Genomic DNA, 19,740 nt, shown 5'->3' with positions numbered 1-19,740 from the left:
CCGGAGCTCGCTGCACTTTGCCAGCGGGACGTTCCCCATAGCATGTACAGAGGCAGCCTCTGTGTTTCCATTTCCCTCTGCATCACCACTGCACGCTTTTTCCTCGCCGCTTCACTTTGAGGGTACGATGTGCTGGACCCACAGGCGAAGTCAGCAAGCGTGGATGTTTCACTGCAAGGTGTTAACAAAACGTCATCTTGCGATGTGATCTGCGGGTTGTTATCGGTCTGGTTTAAGTCATCGGCAAGACGCCTTCTGCTTCTGTATCTCCTGTCATTTACAGTGGGAATTCTGGCTTTTTGGGGGGTTTCTCACTAATGCCCTTAGAAGTTACAGTACCGCAGCCCAACGCTTGCTCAGAGAAGAGCCGGCAAGCCATGCAGACAGCCTCGTGCGCTCAGCTGACCAAAAAAGCCCAGGACCCAGAGCAGCCCAAACGGTGACCTAGGATGAAATCTGCAAGTGAGTAACGCGGCGCTCAGAAGCAGCTCGTAGCTGCTCCCGTGGACCCGCGGCGTCGTGCTTGGGTGGCTTGGAGCAACCCGTCTGCGAGGAGGGAAGTCCCCAGAAGATCCCCGCTTTCGCCGGGGAAGCCGCGGTGAGAGCACACGGTGAGACACGGAGCGGAGCCTCGCTGCCTGCCCGCTGTGGGTGCATTCGAAGAGCGAGGTCCTGCGTGGTGCGTTGCCCTGCAGGGACTGCCGGGGGGGCAAAGAGCTTGGAGAGGAGTGTTTTTTCCCTAGGCCCGTCTGCCTTGACGCTGCGCAGAGTCAGGACCCCCTCAGTTTCGGGAGCGCTGTTTGGGGTGGGTTGTCAAACCCCTGCGGTTTCGCTGTGCGTGTACTTCACGTGTGCGTTACTGATCCCTTAGGGGTGCATTCTGCAGTTTCTCAGTGCGAGGGGGAGGGGTTTTTTTGGTGAAGCGTGAAGCCTGTAGCACGGGTACGTGTGGTTGGTTTTGTATTTACTTTTTTGGAGCAGCTCCAGTGAAGCTCTTCTCCTCTGAGTAACTCCAGAGGCCTCCTGCACAGACTGAGCAAATGGAATTCCCACAAGAGACGCTCCAAAACTTTTTTTTTTTTAATAACAGCCAATTAATAAAAGGCTGCCGCTGCATACACTCACCCCATACTCATTCAAAATGCATTTGATTAGACCAAACCACATGGCGTAGATGGGAGAAAGGCACAATTTGCAGCGGGGGTTCAGGATTTCATTTTCACAGTGACCCGTGAGAGACCCGGTGAGGCCGACTGGCAGAGGGCAATCCACAGACTTCGCTGCGGAAGCAGCGTGGGAATGACGTGTAAGCCCTGGACTGTGAGAAGATTTTTTTTTTTTTAAAGTCATACAAAGCAAATATGTACACAGACGTGACCGGCCTGGTCCAAAGCCCGTCTGCATTTCACAAACCCTCCCTGAGCTCTGGATTAAGTCCTAAGTCTCTGAAGAGGAACAAGGGAGTTGCTTATTGGGATTCTCCTGGGCTCTGCCCTGATAGAGCAGGGGTGACTGGTTCCGCGAAAAGGAGATAGCAAGGAGGCATGCCTGATAGTGAGGAGCATAGCGTGAGCGCTCCCCTGCCTCTACGCACGCGCGCCTTCAGAAATGTTTAGGCAGAAGGACTGTAACAAGGAGGGAGGCTATTAAAATGTCAATTTAGAAAGGCAAATATAAACAGTAAATGTTGCTCGTCGCTGTCGTAAATTGGTATGAAGAATTTCCTGCCTTGTCGCTGTCAGATGTAAGATAAATTTTATTTTTCTCATTGCTCTTACTTTCCACTAAGCATGCGCATAGGCATGATGCAGAAATGGTATTAAATGTTGGACACAACAGGGAACTTGCGGACTTAACGCTCTTGTTCCCTTCATTACTTGAGATCGGTTGTCTCCCTTTGCCTCAGTTTCTTTTCTTCGAAATGGAGCAAATAATTATTTGGGGGCTCTGAGACAAATTTGTGGAATTGTATCAGGCATTCGAGTGCTGTGTTAATGAGGGCCATATAATTGCATAATTACATACAAAATGCAGGTTTTTTTTTCTGGTTGTGACAAACTTTGTAGTATAATGATGTAAGGAGGGAAAACTTAGAGTGCTTGTAAACATCACACGGAATTTCAGCATTGCAAGCAATATTTATACTTGGGGATAGAGCACGGTGTAAAGGCTGTATTGCAGCATCTTTTTGTTAATAAAGTTAATTTGTGCAACCTTCAAGTTTTGCCCCAGCACTGCAAGGAAGGACAGATGCCACGGCAGCAGGCAAGCAGCGAAGTGTGACTTCTAACCCTTGCCCACTACGTGACCGCAGCCAGGAAGGGGAAGCAAGATGCCTACTAACGCTGGTGTGTGTGAAATGTGATTGTCACTGCGCTCACATACCCTTTCCTGCAGACCTCTGAGCTCTGCAGGGTTGTGGGCACAGTCATCTTCTCCACTTGCATTTCTTATACCTTGCTATTTAGAGTAAGAGGTGTAGTCGTGGGCAAGCCTCGCTTCTTATTAGACAGTGGTTCTGCTTGGACTGGTTTTCTGCGAATGGCAACTCTTCCAAGTTGGCTCTCATACCCCTCTCTCCTTTCCTGCCTCCTCTTGGGGAATAACGAAATGGATCCCTGCCTCAATTAGGCACAGGAGGGAGCAGACTGCGTAGTCCATAGAGAAAGCTAGGATAAAAAGTAAATGGGTTCCTAAAGTGCTAGGTTAGGGTGGTTTGGTGCAAAATACCTCTTGATGCCATATGGAGTTGTCGTGGGTCTGTGTGTGCCAGGAGGGATGCTAGCAGCTAAGATATCATTAGGTACCCTACAGGTTTTATGAGGATAATCAAGCAGGATTTTCAGTTTGAGCAATTACTTAGTGTTTTTTAAAAGAAACTAATCCCAGTTTTCAGGAAAAATGCAATCAAAACTTGACTTGCCCAAGAGTCACGAGCAGATTAGTAAAGGAAAAGAGCAGTAAGTAAACATGTTTATTGGGCAATGCATTTTTAAAGCAAATAGGCATGATCAGTGAGTTACATTTTGGAATCGTGAATATTTAAAAAAAAATTGTGTCAAACATTTGGTGTCTCAGTGATTTCACTCATTTAATTTTGGTCAATTATTTCGTACAACTCCGTCTCATGGGAGGGTCCCGTCACAGCACAGAGGATCTTGTATTGCATATATCCTGAATTGCCATTAAATTTTCTCAGAACTTCAACGTGTAGTATTCTGACATCTGCTAATGAAGATCTGGCATTTCACATGGCTTTTTGTCTTGCACGTATGGATAGGACCACACCATGACTGCACTGTTGTTAGCTCCGGGCCCTGCTGCAAAGGAATTAGTACAAGCAAAGATGTTCACTACAAAGCTGTTACTCTTGTCCTGTATAACTCTTGTTTCTGGCTGTAAGAGGTTAAGCAAGGTTGAAAATCATGCATTTCACAGAAAAGCGAAGTTTTACTGTAGCGTGCCTTAGCAATATTCTCCAAGATAGCTAAGCAGTCTGTCAGTAGGATTTTATGTCAGTTATAAATGTTAATTACTTTATAATGGTAAGAAGAGACATCTCTTACTGATACAACTGCATCAACAAGAGGGCTATTGGCGAAAACGTGATTACAAGAATCACGCTTTTTAATTCACATTGCTGTGCCAATCAAGATTTCAGGCCTAGCTTGGTAAAAACAAAAGATAAAGGAGCTGAGGTTTCACATTATGAAAGTATTCACCCAGGAGTTAGGGCTGTGCAAAACCAGGCCGGAGCAAAACAGAACTGCACAATGATGAGATGCTGAACCACATGCGGAGCTGAAATGTGTCTGTGTGTGTGCCTTGTCAGCAGAAATACCTTCCTGGGGGTAAAAGAAAGTCACAAAGTTCTGTATGGGATTGCTGCCAATTTGAAATATGGTCTTGTGCTTGCTTGCCTACCGGCATGTGACACGAAGCCCATATGTTGGTTATAACTGGAGTTAGATCATGGTTAAGAGTGAAAGGCCTTAATTGCATAAACAGAAGCAAAACATGGGTAATAATTGCTGGTAGAAAGAACAAGGATAAAAAATGTTTTCCTGAATTGTTTTTAACCAGTAACACCCCACATGAAGGAGGGCTTGATCTCTGGGAATGCAGTTTCCACAAGGAGTGGTGAATACACGCAGCCCACAAGGCTTACAAGGTCAGAGCATAGTTTATAGCAAGGCTTTTTTTTTTCTTTTTTGCTTTTTTTTTTTGGCATTGCAGGTTGTTTCTACTTCATCACCTTTGGGGCGATCTTTAGGGATCATCATTGGTGCGTTATCCCTCAGTGAGGAAAATACAGGTTGACTTTTTGGTGGTGTGCCGCCTGTTAGGGTGGCCGGGTCAGCCGATGGTGATACTGACCTTCGTTTGTCACCTCCCCGTGCTCAGTCGTTAAGATGTCCTTCAGTCTGGTAATCTGTTGTGAAATGCCATCAAAAAGCATTTCATAACGTAAATGAAAAACAAAACCCAGAAAAGGTTGTTTAAAAAGCATGTTACATTTCTATGTCGTGTGTGGAAGATCTTCCCATGAGAGAATGTTATATGCTACCTGGAAAAAAAAAATACATTAAAATGAACTTACAGACAGAAAGCACGGACTGAAGTGACCGCATTGCTGACTGGCACCCAGCTGTACCCTGCAAACGTGGACAGATCCTCTCGTAAGTAGCCGGTGCCGAGCAGGCTCTGTTCTGCAGCCTCTATTTTTGAAGCCCGCACCCCCTGCGTTTTTGGGGGCACCCGCGTCAGGCCGACAGGCGGCATGTGTAACGCGGGCCTGTGCAGTCGGTGCCCACTGCTTCGCACTGGCTCTCAAAGTGCCTCGCTAAACACGGTGTAGAGCTCTTACTTCTTTTTAGGGATTGATTACTCCTGAAAAGTTGAGGTTCGAGCTATAAATGAGGTGTGTGAGGAGGGCGCCAAGCGGCGGTTCACGGATAAAATTGATCGCCTGTGCAGGCGGGATGGCAGCTTGCAGGTGAGCCTTCCTTCCCGTCACCCAGCACTTCTTGCCAGGCTGCTCGCTTTTGTTCATCCCTAAAACTCATGTCTGTGCTAGAACCTGCTTTCCCGATAGATGGGCTTCGCTCCTGCGCGGCCACAGTTGCTTTATCGCGCCTTTAAAAACAGCCCATTGTGCCTCTCGCCTTCCTGTCTCTTTGTGCCTTTTTTCCGTTTCTAGATCTTCTATTAGAGGGCTCGTCCCATTCGTTTCAGGGAACTGCAGACTCCCTCGGGGCTTAGTTTCTTTTGCTGGGGACAAATTGTGACACGCTGCTTTTTTTTCTCTAGCTGCCACCAGTGGCATAGCAGAGGCCGGGTCTGCTCGGGGTGCCCCACGCTGCTCCCCCTTGCTCTGTCCCTCGGCATCAGCCTCCTCTGTTACCGCTCTAGATTGAAAAACTGGAGCATGCTAGAGATAGGAATCTGTGGCTAGACAACAGCGTGTTTTGGGTTTTAACTTTGCCCTATCATGGCACTTTTGGCCTAATTAATCTCCCGAGAGGCAACTATGGTTGTTACCAGCTTCTCGAGGAAGATTTCGGGGGCTGTTACCTTTTGTGCTCTCGAGAGAAGGCAAAACCCCGATTCCATGGGATGGTTTTTTCAGTTCACTAGTGAACGTAGCTGTTTGTTTTATGCAGCCTAATTATTGCTGGGTTCTGGAAGGTAGGCTCTGGACAGCCATACTGCTAAAATAAACATGCTGCTGAAGGAAATCAGCTTGTGGTTAATTAGCAGCACAGAGGATGAATATGTATCAGTGTTCAGATGTTTGAATTGGAAGCTCTTTATATGACTTTATAGGCTTGGATGCACTAGCTTTTTTTTTTAAAATGCTACAGAGCCACTGAAAATGTATTTTTAAAAGCTTCTTTGAAGGCAGCTTTCTGTATTAAGCTGATTGAACCGATGTCATTTCCCTCAAACTTGCTGCAAAACTCTCCTGTAAAAGCATAATGTTAGGAAAACCGCAGCAAAATGAGAGAAGCGAAGGCATGTGCCCAAGGAATAATGCCATCAAAGGCGGAATAACAGCACCACTCCTGCACCATTCTTACACCACTGCCTGGAAAGGGCCCAGGCATTGCCCTGAGGAGATGTCTTAAAAACTCCCCTCCTTCCCAAAGCCCATTTGTGCAGCGCTGCCACTTTTCAGGAAGGGCGTCTTGAGGATTCCTGTGATCCTGACAAGAAGAAAACAGCCTTGTTGTAAAACAGCCTTGTAAAACAAAATGTTCCACCGAGAGCAAGTTGGCAGCACCATTGTATGCTTTCTTTGAAATGTCCACGGGCTTCAAGAAAGGCCCTTGTCATCCACCTCATCTGTGAGCTCCTTTGGTGTGGTTTCTTTCATAGCATCCTTGGCTTTTTTTTTTTTCTTTCCCAGGTGCGTGCCCTCTTCAGATAGAGCTCCCAGCATGCTAAATGTGATCGCTTCACATGCATGGGGTGAGCCCTGCCAGCAGTGCTGCTCTTGAGCAGCAGCGCATATGGAAAGTCCTGGCGTTGTTACTGTGAAGGGAGCCTTATGTATAGGGTAACTCAGACTGTGGATGCGGGAAAGCGAGCAAGTGTAAAAAATATACGTTGCTAAATTTGCCCACACGTGTTGTAAACATTCTGTGTAAAATATAAGTCAGAGGGGTTTGATGTTGCAACAAATACAGACTGGAGCGAAGTAATCTTAAAGAAGGAATGTAATAAACGCTTCGCCTCTGTTCATCTCTTCCCTCCCCAAAATATCAGGCAGGCCGGTTGTAGAGCGTGTGATGGGAGTGACCTAGTGCATCTCCTGCAGTCTGCCACGCTGAATTTTGGGCAAAGTACACTTCGGGATTTCACTAGTCAGGCTGAAGGCTGAATCCAGATGGATTTGGGAAGCTTGGGCTAGGATTGCTTAAATGGGAGTACAATCAAATGAAGTCCATTGAAGGCTGAGAATGCGTGGCCGGCTGGTGGGACGGCTGAGCTCTGCGGAAGGCCGGGATGGGGCCGAGCATCTCGTGCGTGGTGGCTGCACGTGGTGCTGGGCAGCACAAAGCCCAGCGAGCTCCCTGAATTGAGGCTGTTGGCTTTGCCCCGGGGGGAAGGGGCCTTCTGGATGGAGGACAGGCAGGAGCCCTACTGACCTACTGGCTGAGGAGCCCCGTGGAGAGCACAGCAGGCTGCGGGGATGGTAACCCAGCATCACTGTCAGCAACCCAGCCGGTCCTTCCCACCGGCTGCTGTGACTCCAGCAATTGTTTATTTTTAAGGGAAAGGCATTTGAAGTTAACCTTTTCCATTCAGTGGAGTTTGGCTTCGAGTTTTTTCAACCATTCCAAAAAAGAAAATGAAATGTTGACTTTAAGCACCTCTGTTAAATACTCAGAAGCTGTGAAAGTGCATACTTCGTGAGGGAAAGTTGTGTTTTTAATGCGGTAGTTTGCATTTATAGGAAAGATAAACCTAGTCTGAAGTAACATTTCTCTAAGCCTTTTTTGGTAGAATTTGATCGGTGGTTTAAGCAACTGTAACCAATTCCAGGAACACTTCAAAGCAGGCACTTCTCATTGGCCATTTGCAAAATCACCTTCTGAGACTGAGGCTCTGGAAATGCATTTATTCATAGAATATGTCTTGCATTAGTCCTCAGTTGGCCAATAAAATTATCTAAGGCATGTCTGAGGCAGCTACTAAAAAGTAACTTAAAAGGCATTACTGTTCTGGTGAAGATGATGCAATACACTTGTGCTATTATCACTCACAAAGTAAAATTAAATACATTCAAATGATTATTTTTTTTCCTAAAGGAATGTGATTAATACAGAGCTTTAAAGAAAAGTCACTCTGAGTAAAGGCTTATCCTTCTCCGTTTATTGTGCAAGAAGGCTTAGGTGAAAGGAGAGTGCCTTTACCCGCCCCGTCGCTTACTCCAGGTTTGCAGGCAGTGGAGAGGAAGTGACACACGATATTCCATGTTGGTTTTCCTCATCTCGCAGACAAGGCCTACGATTGTCAAGCCTTTACAGCAGGAAGCAAAATGCTAAATACGTTGGCTTTTATTCAGATAGGAGAGCAGAGTGGGGCTGAATACTGTCCTTAAATAAGCATGCGTAGTTGTTGCCGTGAGGTGTGTTAGTGTTGCCTGCTGGAATTGAAATAATAGGTGCTCGCAAAATAAAATATTTCGGGCCTTTTTTTTAACGCTTCATTATCTAACAGCAGTATTTTAAGATTTCAAAGCCTCTTACATCCTACCTGAGCAAACCATTTAAGTGCTTCCTCAACCCAACCCCTTCCTGCAGAGCCCTCTGAGTGCAGGCTTCGATTTAAGCGCCGAGTTAAACTGCTGGAGCTGATGCACGACCTCTAGCAAACGCATAAACGTGACGCGGGCAGGGTGTTTCTGGAGCGCCAACGTGGGTAACAGGGCTTGTTTGCTGGGGACCACGCTGGGAGCTCCCCGAGCCCATCAGCGGGTGAGAACGGCGGCGATGCCGACGGAAGCAGGTGGCTGCGCTGCTCCGTGCCTGCTCGTGACAAACGGCACGCCGTCGCCTTCCAAATCTCTGGCCTAACAGCCCTCTGGAGAACGCGTAGTGGCTGTCAGAAAACAATTAGGAAGCCATTACGAAGGGAATGCTTTTGCCAGTCCTGCACCTGACGCCGCCACCGGATGCACCTTAGCTGACGAGTCAGGACCGCGCCAGCCTCAGCCGTGGTCGTGCGAGGATTCCCCGGGTGCTGGTGCGGAGCCTGGCCCTCCTCCAGCCCCTCGCCTTGTCTTCTTTCTGACCGTCTTTTGCCATCGGAAGCATTCGGCCCAGGAAAATCCTTTACGCGCAGTCCCCGCGGCGCTGGTTTTTTTTGTTTTTTGTTTTTTTTTTTTTTTCTGTGTGAGCCAGAACTTGGCGTGTCGCTCACGGGTAAGGTGCCGTGTGTGGTGCCGCGGGGTCCCGGCGCTGGTCCCACCGCAGCCCTCCCGCTCCTCCCACGCGTGGGGAAGCTGCAGAGGTTTTGTGTGAGCGGCTGTGCGGTGTGCAGGCATACCGAGCAGCCCTCAGCGGCTTCTGGGGGCAAGCCATTTGGAGGTTTGTTTTTGTCTTCTCTGCGCCCTGCAGCCCAGGACGGAGCAGGGTCTTAGTGCCTCTCGTAGCTGTCTGCGCTGCCTTTTTTTTTTTATTGCACCAAAGCTACTGAGCAGTAGCTGGCTGAGCAGCCGGAGCTTTTACAGCAGCGAAATTCTGCTATGTGGGAGGACACGGCCCTTGTCGAAGTTTCAAAACCAGAGACAACCTTATCTTCCTTAAAAATAGGAGTAATAATGGAAAACAGATTAGAAAAATCCCTAAAGGAGACATGATAATTTATCAAGGGTCATCTGTAAAAGAAAACAGAAAGGGTTGGTGCGCTTTGCTTTGCTGATATGCACATTTCCCCACAGCCTCCTCTTCCTGATAAGGTATATTTTTAGTTTTGTGTGCATCTCTTCCCCCTCCCATTTCTTCCCCTGCGTTTAAGTAGAAAACACTTTCCAGATTTGCCCACCTGGATTTTAGCACACGCGTTCTGAAAGTAAAATCTGATTAACTGCGGGAAGAAGAATGTGGGGGTGATGCTTTTAATTTCTTTTCCCCGTGAAGCCCTTTGACACTTCTGGCATAGAGCAACTGCTCCTGCGATAGCCGCTCCGTCCTGTTGGTCCCTTTCATTTACCTGTTGCATCCTGTTGTAAATGGAAATCCTGTTCCCTTTAGATCCGGGACTTTTTCTTTTATACTGGTTGTGTATTAGCCACGATATTGGATTGGGGTTTAGTGGGCAGTGCCATAAAGCAATTAGTATCCTCAAAAGTGAGTGGTGTAGAGGGCTGGACTGGAATTTACTGAATACACCCCCATGTGCAAATGAGCGGCTCTGCTCATTCCCTTCCTGAAAGGTAAGTGACCTGTCAGGTTTTGGGAGCCTGTTTTTGTTTGTCTTTCTGAATGTCCTTTATGGCTTAGAACTTTCCTTTACGTAGCTCTGGGCAGGCCGTAGGTCCTGAGAGAAGCCTGGCTTGTCTGAACGCTTGCGGGTGTTTCTGGCTTTTTGTTTTAGTGACTGTTACACGTAACTGCACTGAATAAAATCAAGTCTGACATCCATTCTCGTGGTGTGGAAGCTCTGCAAAGTGTTCCCAGTGTGCTTACATGTTCCCACAAGAGGGGACCTAACACACGTACTTTATATAAAAGCGCCTGGACCAACAGGGGTGATTTTGGTAAGATAAAAAGCCTAAAAGGTATCTGAAGGTTTTGAGGATTTGCGTCTAATTCACCCAAATCTTGGCAAACTGCGTCTTGAAGAAGTGAATCTTCTTTCCTCGGGTGCCCACGGTGCTGCGATTTTTTTTTTCATCCTTTACCATTCGTTCTCTCGTTTCTGCTAAACAAGTGTTTTCCCTTTAAAGCTCAAGTTTCGCAGGTGGGAAGAGGGAGTGCAGGAGGCGAGGATGCCTTCTGGCCCTTTTCGCCGGTTACTGCCCCAGAGAGAAAGGAGCCGGCGAGGGAAAGGAGCTGCCGAGGGCGCTGTGCTTGCAGGGAGGAGCAGGGCTGCCTTCGGGGGACCCGCGAGCCTGCGCCGCCGGCAGGGACCCACGCTGCAGTGAGTCAGCACATCTCGAGGCCTGGGCTTCCTGCTGCCGCAGGCCGCGGCGCTCCTGCAGGTGCCGTGTCAGAAAATGGACGGTAACACCGCTTCTTCCTTCCACACCTCCTCCCCGGGCCCCCGCTGCCCGTGCCGGAGGTGTGGGCGGCCCAGCCGTGCTCCCCCCCCAGGTTCGTGGCTCTCCCCGGACGGCACGAGGTATCTGGGAGATGGAGCAGAGCCGCTGTGGGGCGAAGGCTGCAGCTTGTACAAACTGCTGCCCTACTTCTGGTACGGGTGGCCTGATTCGTACAGCAGTGCCAATGCGCATCGTGGTGTTTACAGAGCAAAGACAGGATGTGCGCCGGCCTCTCAGTGCATTATCTGCTCGTGTTGTATTTTTAGGCTCTTGCTTCCATGACAAAATATTCGGTGACAGTACGTTTGCCTACAAGCCTTTGAAGGTCTGGTTTTGCCTCGTGTAAGAGTTCCCGTTGTCCGGGGTTCAGCAGCACCGCTACGTCCTGCGGGCCATCTCCGTCGTGTTTCTAGAAACAAACTTCTGTGTTGCTTTCAGCAAAGCCACGGGTCCCGCCTTAAAAAGGTTGAGTTTGTGGCAAGCTGACTGCTGATGGGTTCTTGGTGCCAAACAAATTGTGGCGAGCGCCCTGAAACCAATAGGATGTGTGTGTGGTGCTGTTAATTAGAATAAGCACAACAGGCTGTGGGGCAGCAGCTCGCAGGGGCTGCCCCAAAAGAGCCTGTCTCGCAAGTGAGCCTATAAGTAGCAGGGGGAAATCTACCCCGTGATCCTTCAGCAGAGCAGAACAAAGGTTGGTGCAGGTCTCGGGGCTGAAATGCGAGAAAGTCGTGCTCGGAGGAGGAGGAGGAGGAGGAGGACAGATGCTTCTGGTGCGAAGAGCTGGGCCAGAACTGTGGAACTTTCCACCAGCAGAGAGAGAGCTAATTCCCCCAGCTCAGCGATTCAAAGCCTGAATGCGAAACTCATCTTTTCCTTGAGTCGTTTTTTTTTTTTTTTTCACGAGAGCACACAATGGATAAAAATAAAATCTTAAGAACTAATCCAGCTAAGCTTTTTCTTGCCGGCTGAGAAGAAAGAGAGACAGAAAGAACAATAAACACTTTGCTTCTCTTTTGCAATATCTGGTCAGTGGTCAGATACAAGAGGTAAAGAGGTCGTGTAAACACAGATAACTTGGAGCGGGATACGCTGCGGGGTCTGGGTGGGAGATGGAGATTTTGGCGGTGACAGAACCAGGACAAAGCTGTGTGGGCACGATGGCTTGGATTGAAGGAAGACAAATCCTCTCCTTCGGTCTCATCTATAAATCAATTACCATTTGTTCCTTATTAATAATTTAGCTGCCAAGAATGTGCTTGTTGCTTTAGAAGGGGGAAAAAACACAGACTGTCCCTGCACTGAATAGCTGGCAGCCTAACCGATGGAAGACAGCACCCAGGGGAATATCTGGAGAAAACTGTAACCATGGGCTGTATTAATTACTTTAATATTTTTGCACCATCCCCTCCCTGTAAACCTTTTTCTCTGCTTGCATCATGGTGGTGGCGTGTGGCACACTCCATTTATCTGGCCTTTCCAACAACATGAGTCAGGAAGGGATCATCCTTCCATCCCATCAGGGCTGGCAGCCTTTTCCGTGCCCCAGAGAAATGCTGGAAGGAGAGAGAAAAGGGGGCGAGGTGGGCAGGGAAGGAGCAGCAAAGGGGAAACTCGGGGTGGATGTCCAGAGGGTGCCAGGAGTTTGGGGCGGGGAGGGAGCTGCCGCTGCGATGAGCTCTCAGATGTGGGCTATAAAGAGTGCTGGAGTGCCTTGAGGACAGGGCTCTGGGCTGTTTGAACTTAATACTCTGTAGAAGATACCAGACAGATTAGGAGAGGAGTGTGATTGACGGGCCAGAATGATAATTTTAGCAGCTGTGTTTTTTGAGGGGTTGAAGGAACAAGATATTAAAGTGTTGTGCCAGCGAGGAGGAAGAGACTGGATGGGATGACATAAGGACAGGCAACTCGTTCTGGTTGCAGAGAGGAAAAAGAAGGGGTAGGGTTCTTTTTTTCTGCTTCTTTTTTTTTTTGTGTTTGTGTATGCAGGAAAACGTAGCAGGGCACAAACAGTGAGCTAAACAGGCAGCAGCCTGGGAGGCAACTAGGTAGAGGTAGGGTGGAGCAGTGGCTGCCGAAGGTGGGTAGGTTCCTGGGGTTAGGTTTAACATGTCAGCACAGTCTGTAACCACGTCAAACGTCATGATCTCTTCTGTGCTAGGCTTTACAGTAATTTGTTTTGGTTTGTTTTATGACACTTAGACCTTAAAAGGCCACCTATGTGGCTTTCCTGATAATGAGGAGAGGAATTATTTCACCATCACGTTTTACAAATCTGTCCCCAAGACAGGATCTTGGTGTGGCAGAGCCCTCAAGGGATAAAAGGATTTGCTTCTTCTCCTCAGGCTACCAATCTTAGGTGTTCCTCAGTAGGAATTTTTGCATGTTTTTTTAATCTTACGATCCCAAAGCCTGTTGCAGAATTGAAGAAGGGATTCTTGCTGCGTCAGAAATGGGAGGGCGGCGAGAGGTGGCGGGGCTGTGCGCCTCAGCGTCGCGCAGCAGGTCAGTGCCAGGACACAGCTTCTGAGCGCTCTGTTGGGATCCGTCATGGTCCCCCAGCACGCTGTGCACCGCTCCTTTCCCTGGGAGCAGCTAGGAGAGATTTCAGGCAATCCGTCCGCGTGAACAACGGTGTCCACAGAGGTGGAGGTTGGGGAATGGGTAAGGCAAGTGGAGAGGAGCTGGGCTTGCCGGTGTTTAATGTCCCGTTGAGAGGGGGAGTTGGATCCTGTTCCATACAAAGCAGACAGTTGGTGCAGACTCTTAGTAAATAGACTTAGTGCTGTGAGGAGGAGGAGGTGTGCTTGGTCACTGCCTGTGTGTATTTTAGAGCAATCAAATTTGTTTCACGGAGTTGTTTTTTGAGGACGGAGTGGGTGTGTGGACCAAAGGCTTAGTCACGAGGGGAGGGGAAAGAAAACTGTCTTGACTTGTGAAATCAAATATTTGTGACTTATCCCACATTGTTTCCCTGTCTTCCTATAGCTTCTGTCCGTAGCCACTTGCTGTAGGAGCGGGCTGTGCCGTTGGGTCTGTGTGTGTCTCGTATCCCCCTTTGCACCGCCCAGGTGCCGGGAGAGGACGGCCCGCTCCCCTGCAGCCTTGCTCACGTGCTCTCCCTCACACCCGCTCATGCCTCGGACAGCCCAGTAAGTATTTAGGGAAGGTGTAGGTAGTGAGACATCTCCCAATCAACAAGACCTGGAGGGTGCTTAAAAAGGTGTGGATGATTCACTGGAAGCCCTCTGTTCTCTGAGTCACTGCTGACCCGGGGACCTAGCGCAAGTGCATTATGCCGCTGGAGAGGAGACATAAAAAGAAGGCCATAATTGCCTGTTACTTCTACGTGTCTCATCGTGTTGTTTTAGAGAAGCTGGGTGGCGTTCCTGGGTCTCCTGTCTGCATTTCATCTTGGGTAGTTATTGTGGTTTGCTTCTCAAGTTGCCCTCGAGCTTTGATTTGGAGCGAGCGGTGGTCTTCGCCCTGACCACGAAAGTGCTGCGCGGCGTGGTGTGAGCTGCTAAGCAGCCTTTTAGTGCTGCTCTCTTCTTGGCTCTACCACAGCGATGGACGGACCAATTTGTGCACTTGCGTAGTTTTGAACACACTTTAGGATTTGAAGAACCAAAACTTGGTTCGTCTTCTGTGGATTCCCCTTTCAGGTCACAGCTGAGGCCTGGAGGCATCCCTCCGGTGGCCTTGCGAGCCTCCGGTCTTTGTCCAGCGCTGTAGCTCAGGCCAGTGCTCACGGTGGTTGGCAGACGGCGAGGTGAGGTGCAGGAAGAGAGTTCTGTGTGGTTATGGGATGGAGGGAAGGCAGGGAGAGTTTCCTCACCCCTTTTCCAGGTGCCAAAACCACACGTGGCAGCCCCGCCAGACTCCCGTGTGGCTGGCGTTAAAGGCACCGACCAAGAGGGGCCAAAAGGAAAATGACGTAAAAAAAACCTGTCTTGTTTCTGGAATGCCGCTGATGGTTTTCCAGAATTTGGCTGATAATGGCCAGCAGTATCACCGACACCCTGGACCAGCCGGCAGAGACGCCAGGCGCTCGTCCCCCCTGCATGGCCGTGCCCTACCAGCATTGGACGGAGCAAAGTTGGCATGGAAATCAAAAGCAGCTCTAAAACATACTCGGGCTTTTTCAAGTACAAACTAATATTTACCTGCGAGTCTACTTCCCTCCTTGTTCCCCTCTCCTTGGCAGGCTCTAGATCTGTTTCTGTTTTAAACTTAGTGCTTCAGCCTTGATCCAGTGGGGTTCCCAGGATGTGAACATTAAGTTTTCTTTTTAGTTTGGAGAGAGAGGAGGGGGAGAGGACAACAGGAGAGCTACTTGAAAACCTGTCTGTTACTTAAATGTGAGCTTGCATGCAGCTGATATTTTCAGCTGTTCTTTACAGACACCTCATGGAAAACTTCTGAAAAACATCCCATTTAAGAACCGTTCCGTCTCCCGTGGTGGTTGGATGGTGACTTGTTTTTGTGTTGTTTTTTTCTGGGCGTTCTTTAATCACTTCTTGCCTCGAGTTTTTATTACTACTGACATTTACATAAAAATAAGATAGTTGTTTATGTTGATTTGGCTGTTCTGGCCACTTGCTTTTTCCTGCTCCTTTTTATGTCGTACCAGCTGGATTTCCATGCAAGCAACAGTAACGATAAAACCTTTACAGGAAAGGTACTGTGCACGCACATGCTTCAGATCCTGTTTGGATGATAAGAATGACTTAGCGTGATACTGATACGTGCTTTATGGAGCTGTTATTCGTGCCGGGCGCTGCGCTCCCACACATCCTGCATTAGTCAGAGTTAAGCACAGAAATTATACATCCTCGCTCCCAGCCCTATCACCGGTGCAGGGCTGGTGCAGCTCAGGGCAGGGGAGGGTGAAGGGGAGAGGGAAAACATCTGCGCCTCGTGCTGCTTTCCTTCAGGCAGACAGCGAGTGCCGGAGCTGCTGGTGTCCCACCAGGAAAACGGTGTGTCCTGATGGGCTTTGGTGAGCAAGGGAATTCCTCGTGCCGTGCAGCATGGGGAAAGTGCTGAGGTTTGGGGTTTTTTTTTTTCCTTTTTCGCAGCTTTTTTTTTTTTTAAACCGTAATCTGTAATTTAGGAACGTAGCGTTGGGCTTCCGTGAATAAGATGGTTATCGTGGCCGGAGGGGAGGGCTGAGGGAGCGACTCCTCCGGCTGCACAGCACCTCGGCTGTGCCCTTCAGCTGCGAGCCTGAAAAAAACCCTTTCAACTGATCTGTAGATTTACTAGAAGAAAGGAAGCTTTCAGGTGGGCCACGTACACAGCTTCCTTTTTTTGATGTTAAGTCCTTCTGGTGGGGAAAAAAAAATTTCAGCTGAAGCCTTTTCCATCCCTCCGGTACAAATAACGCTCTTCTCTTATTGTATAGAAGCAGTCCCACAAAACAAACTAGCGAACCAAGAGCCTGTAACACCACCTCCTCTCCTGCCTGCCCTCCTCAGACGTGCTGTAAAAGCTGATTATGAGAGGGAGAAGTTTACAAAGTTGCTCCCCCCAAATACACACGAACAGAGCCCTGACTCTGCGTTCACTCGTAATTACAGACATAAGAGGCTGTAAAATATTAACTTCTGCGGGCTTTTAATGAGGCGTTCCATCTTAAATCCGCAGCGCTCCCCTAAGACATCACACTCTCGTAGGTTTACTTTGTAAGCTGGATTTCTCCTGCATTGCTGGTGAGTCATAATTAAGGAAGTCGGAGCTGTAAAATTAACGCAGCCCTCTTCCACTACCCTTTTCACCTCTCTCACAGGGCGCCGCACACCTTCTGTTAACTCCTCGTGGAAACTCGCAGCCTTGTTTTGGTAGCGGAGGTAGCTCTTTGTCATCGGGTCCGTGCGACCGGAGAGGAAAGTCTGTGAGAATGCTCTGTGTGACGAAACGAGAGGCCTGCACATGGGAAGTGATTCATCTGCAACTGATTCATTAACAGCTCGCGGGACGCCAGAGTGGGTCGGAGGCTGGGAAAGCTTGGAAAAGAGAGGTGGTTAATCGCAGGGGACAGCGGCAGAGACCGAAGGCGAAATAACCCAGACTAAAGGTTTTTTTTTTTTTGCTTTCTGGTTTGTTTTGTTTGAAACAATCTGCGTTTCATTTCAAGCGACGAGCAGGCCCTCGTGTCAGAGCCACCGGAGCACACACAGCCCTGCTGTGGGATGGATCCCAAAGGACGGCCCCGAGGTGGGCACGGGGGCGAGCGGCTGCGGGACCCCGTCCCCGTGTCTGTGCGGGGCTGTCACTTAGCCCCGGTTGTGCAAAAAACCTGCTGGAGTTGCTGCTGGAGTGGCTCCAAAGCAATGCAATGTAGAGGCAGAATTAATGACTTTAAGGTTTGACAGGCCCACGTAACTCAAGGATCCTATAGATCTGTGGGATGGGCACCTGAGCTGCTTCTGAAAATGGGAGGTGGGCACTCCGGAAAACTGCACCCTGGATCTTGTTATCCACGCGGGGGAGGTACGAGCACAGACCTTGAAATAGCAGCTTTTCAAATTACAGGAAAAGCAGCAACGTTTTCACTATATAATAAAGAAAATAACAGCAATGAGCCTCAAGTAGCCTCAAACTATTCCAAACAAGATAATTGGAGGCTGTCGCGCAGTATTTTTAGTTATATCTGCTATAAAGTAAACACGTTCTTTGCCCAGGACCACCAAAAATGTTTCCATAAGAAATGTTGGCTTTGTCCCAACCTGATAGAATGCACAAACATTTATCTGAGCAGTCAGTTCTGACTCCTGGTATTTATATGAAGTCTCTCTTGAAGGCACTGGCGATTGTATATGTTGTGAGGGAGTGTCCAAGGCCTTAAAACTGTCATTTTTCAGCACTCTTGATGATAATCATTCTTGCTTTTGTTAGCAGCCGGTATATTTGGGGCAGCAGTTCTCGGTGTGAGACTTCTGTCTAAACACTGTGCAGTGCCTTAATTTCTTTTCTCTTTGGGCAATTAAGAAGCACATTCATCCCATGGTTCCTTTGCTCTGGTTTTACTTAGGCTATATCCACAGCTGATGCTAATTTGCAAAGTGCTCCTGGCTTCAGTGAAGCTATGAAGATTTTTTTTTCCTTAGAGCATCAAGAAGATGGATTCTGAAGCTAGATATTAAATGTAAAGCGGTGTAATTGCCATGGAAGCTAACACAGTAACTGAGTTTTGCAGCAGCTTTTTTGTTTGGCTGTTTATTTGTTTGGCTGTTCTTTTTTTGGTGGTGGTGGGGTGTTACTAGATTGCTATCAGCTCCATGTGCTCCAGTTATTCAGTCTTTCTTGAAACACATTTGTTTTGAATACACTCTGCGTTATGGAAGGTTATCTGAATGTCTTTGGCATTTCCATCCATCCATTTTCTCCTCACGAAACTCCTCCCAACACAGAAACACGCAGAGCCGTCAGTATGCCTGGAATCTCCTCGGAGAAGGGAAGCTGCTGGTTCGGTTGGATGAGAGCGTGTTGTTGCTTTTTGGATTTCACGTTTGGAGTTAGACGCAGGGTTCTGGGAAGCAGTGACGAGCTTGTATGATAAATGGGTTTCCAAAAAGGCACGCTCCTTGGGAGAGGCTGAGCTCCTCACTGTGTCTGTCTCCTCCACCCCCGGTCCCCTCAAGGCTCGAGCTCGAATAAATTTAGATGAGTCTGACAGATTTGGGCAAATAAAGTTTGCTGAAATAAACAAAAGGACCAGGACTGCTTAGAAAAAAAAAATGGATTTAAATTTAGAGGGGTTATAGAAATCATGCAAAAGGTCAAGTTTGCTCCACAAAAGATAACTGTGGCAAGGGGCTTGGATGCGATACCTTCAGAAACACTTTGGCTCTCAGATGCTGCTTGAGTCCCGTATTTGCTACCAATTTCTGTGCAAGGTGAACTAGTAGAAGTGCACTTCTACATTCTTCCTCGCAGCATTTTGGCTGCGAGATTCCTGCCCCTTGAATTCCCGTTCATCGCCTTCCCTTTAAGCATCAGGAGTAGGAGCGTGTGTCTCGTCTGAGAAATGCCATCCGCCTGGCAGATCCAAGTGTCATCAGACAGGTGTAAACGGCAGAAACATCGGGATGTATGTTGGGAACTTCAGAACTGGGTTCATGATTAAATAAGCCTTAATTAAGCAGTAGGATGGATTGTGGCCAGCCTAGGGCAGAGGGCGGTGAAGGGTCTCCAAATCTGCCGTCTTCTGTGGTATTGGTGATCAGGAAAAGGAAGAGGTGAAAGATGTAGGGCCGTGTAATTACAAACTGGTTAAAGGTAGAAGAAAGGGCTTTGGTAGCCAGTAGCCAATATTCTGTAGCTGTGGCGTAAGCAGAAGTGGTGTAAGCAACAGAGAGATTAGGAGAAAGTACGGAGGAAAAAATAGATCATGATATTACGTGACAAAACAAGATCTACCCATAGCTTTAAAGAAATCTAAATGAAACTAAGCTGTTATTTGCATGCCAGCATGGAGTAGAAGTGGACACGTCTCGGAGCAGAGAGCTGCGGAGTACAGGACAAGCAGGAGGCGGCTTTAAGGAGCAGCAATGGACAGTTTATGGTAAACCAATAAAACGTACTTATGTCTGAATCTGAAATTAGACTCTGAAAAATATGGTCTCAAGGCACCTGCTAAAGAGCTTAGCATTACTGGAATCTTAATAAATGACTCATGCTGTCATAATCTGATCCTGACATCAACTCTCCGTGCTGTATTTCTTCAGCTTTCAAGTGGGGGCTGGGGAAGTCTGCGAAGCCTTGGTAAAGACAGAGATGTAAATAGGCAGCAAGACGCACACGGGACGTATTGGTAATTTCTGTATTGTCAGCTACTTTGCAAGCCCGGAACAAATGAGCCTAGAGTAGAAGAATTATGCAGCCTCAGAAGGAACGGGATTTGCTCTCTACCTTTAAAATCTTTACCTGGTGCTGCAGGCTGTAGGCTGGAGCAGGCTCTG

General features: G+C 48.3%; 1 protein-coding gene across 4 annotated transcripts in view; it reads left to right on the top strand.

Moving 5' to 3' along the window:
- SMAD3 (SMAD family member 3) overlaps positions 1-19,740 on the top strand; it is a 75,493-nt gene that overhangs the window by 27,684 nt on the left and 28,069 nt on the right. Inside the window, exons 1-2 of one of the 4 annotated variants that reach the window (XM_083851251.1) lie at positions 16,446-16,488; positions 16,566-16,993. The exons of 1 other annotated variant lie outside the window; for it this stretch is intronic. Coding sequence is in view for 1 of the 3 variants with exons in the window: in XM_083851249.1 (XP_083707375.1) it covers positions 1,713-1,744 (32 nt within the window). In the remaining 2 variants the exon portion in view is untranslated. 2 more of the 4 variants (XM_083851249.1, XM_083851250.1) reach the window with 2 other exon arrangements.

Source organism: Anser anser (genome assembly GCF_964211835.1).
Source record: "Anser anser genome assembly, chromosome: 10".
NCBI lineage: Eukaryota > Metazoa > Chordata > Aves > Anseriformes > Anatidae > Anser > Anser anser.
Note: the sequence above shows the minus strand (reverse complement) of the source record. Positions and strands in the feature narration are given on the sequence as shown.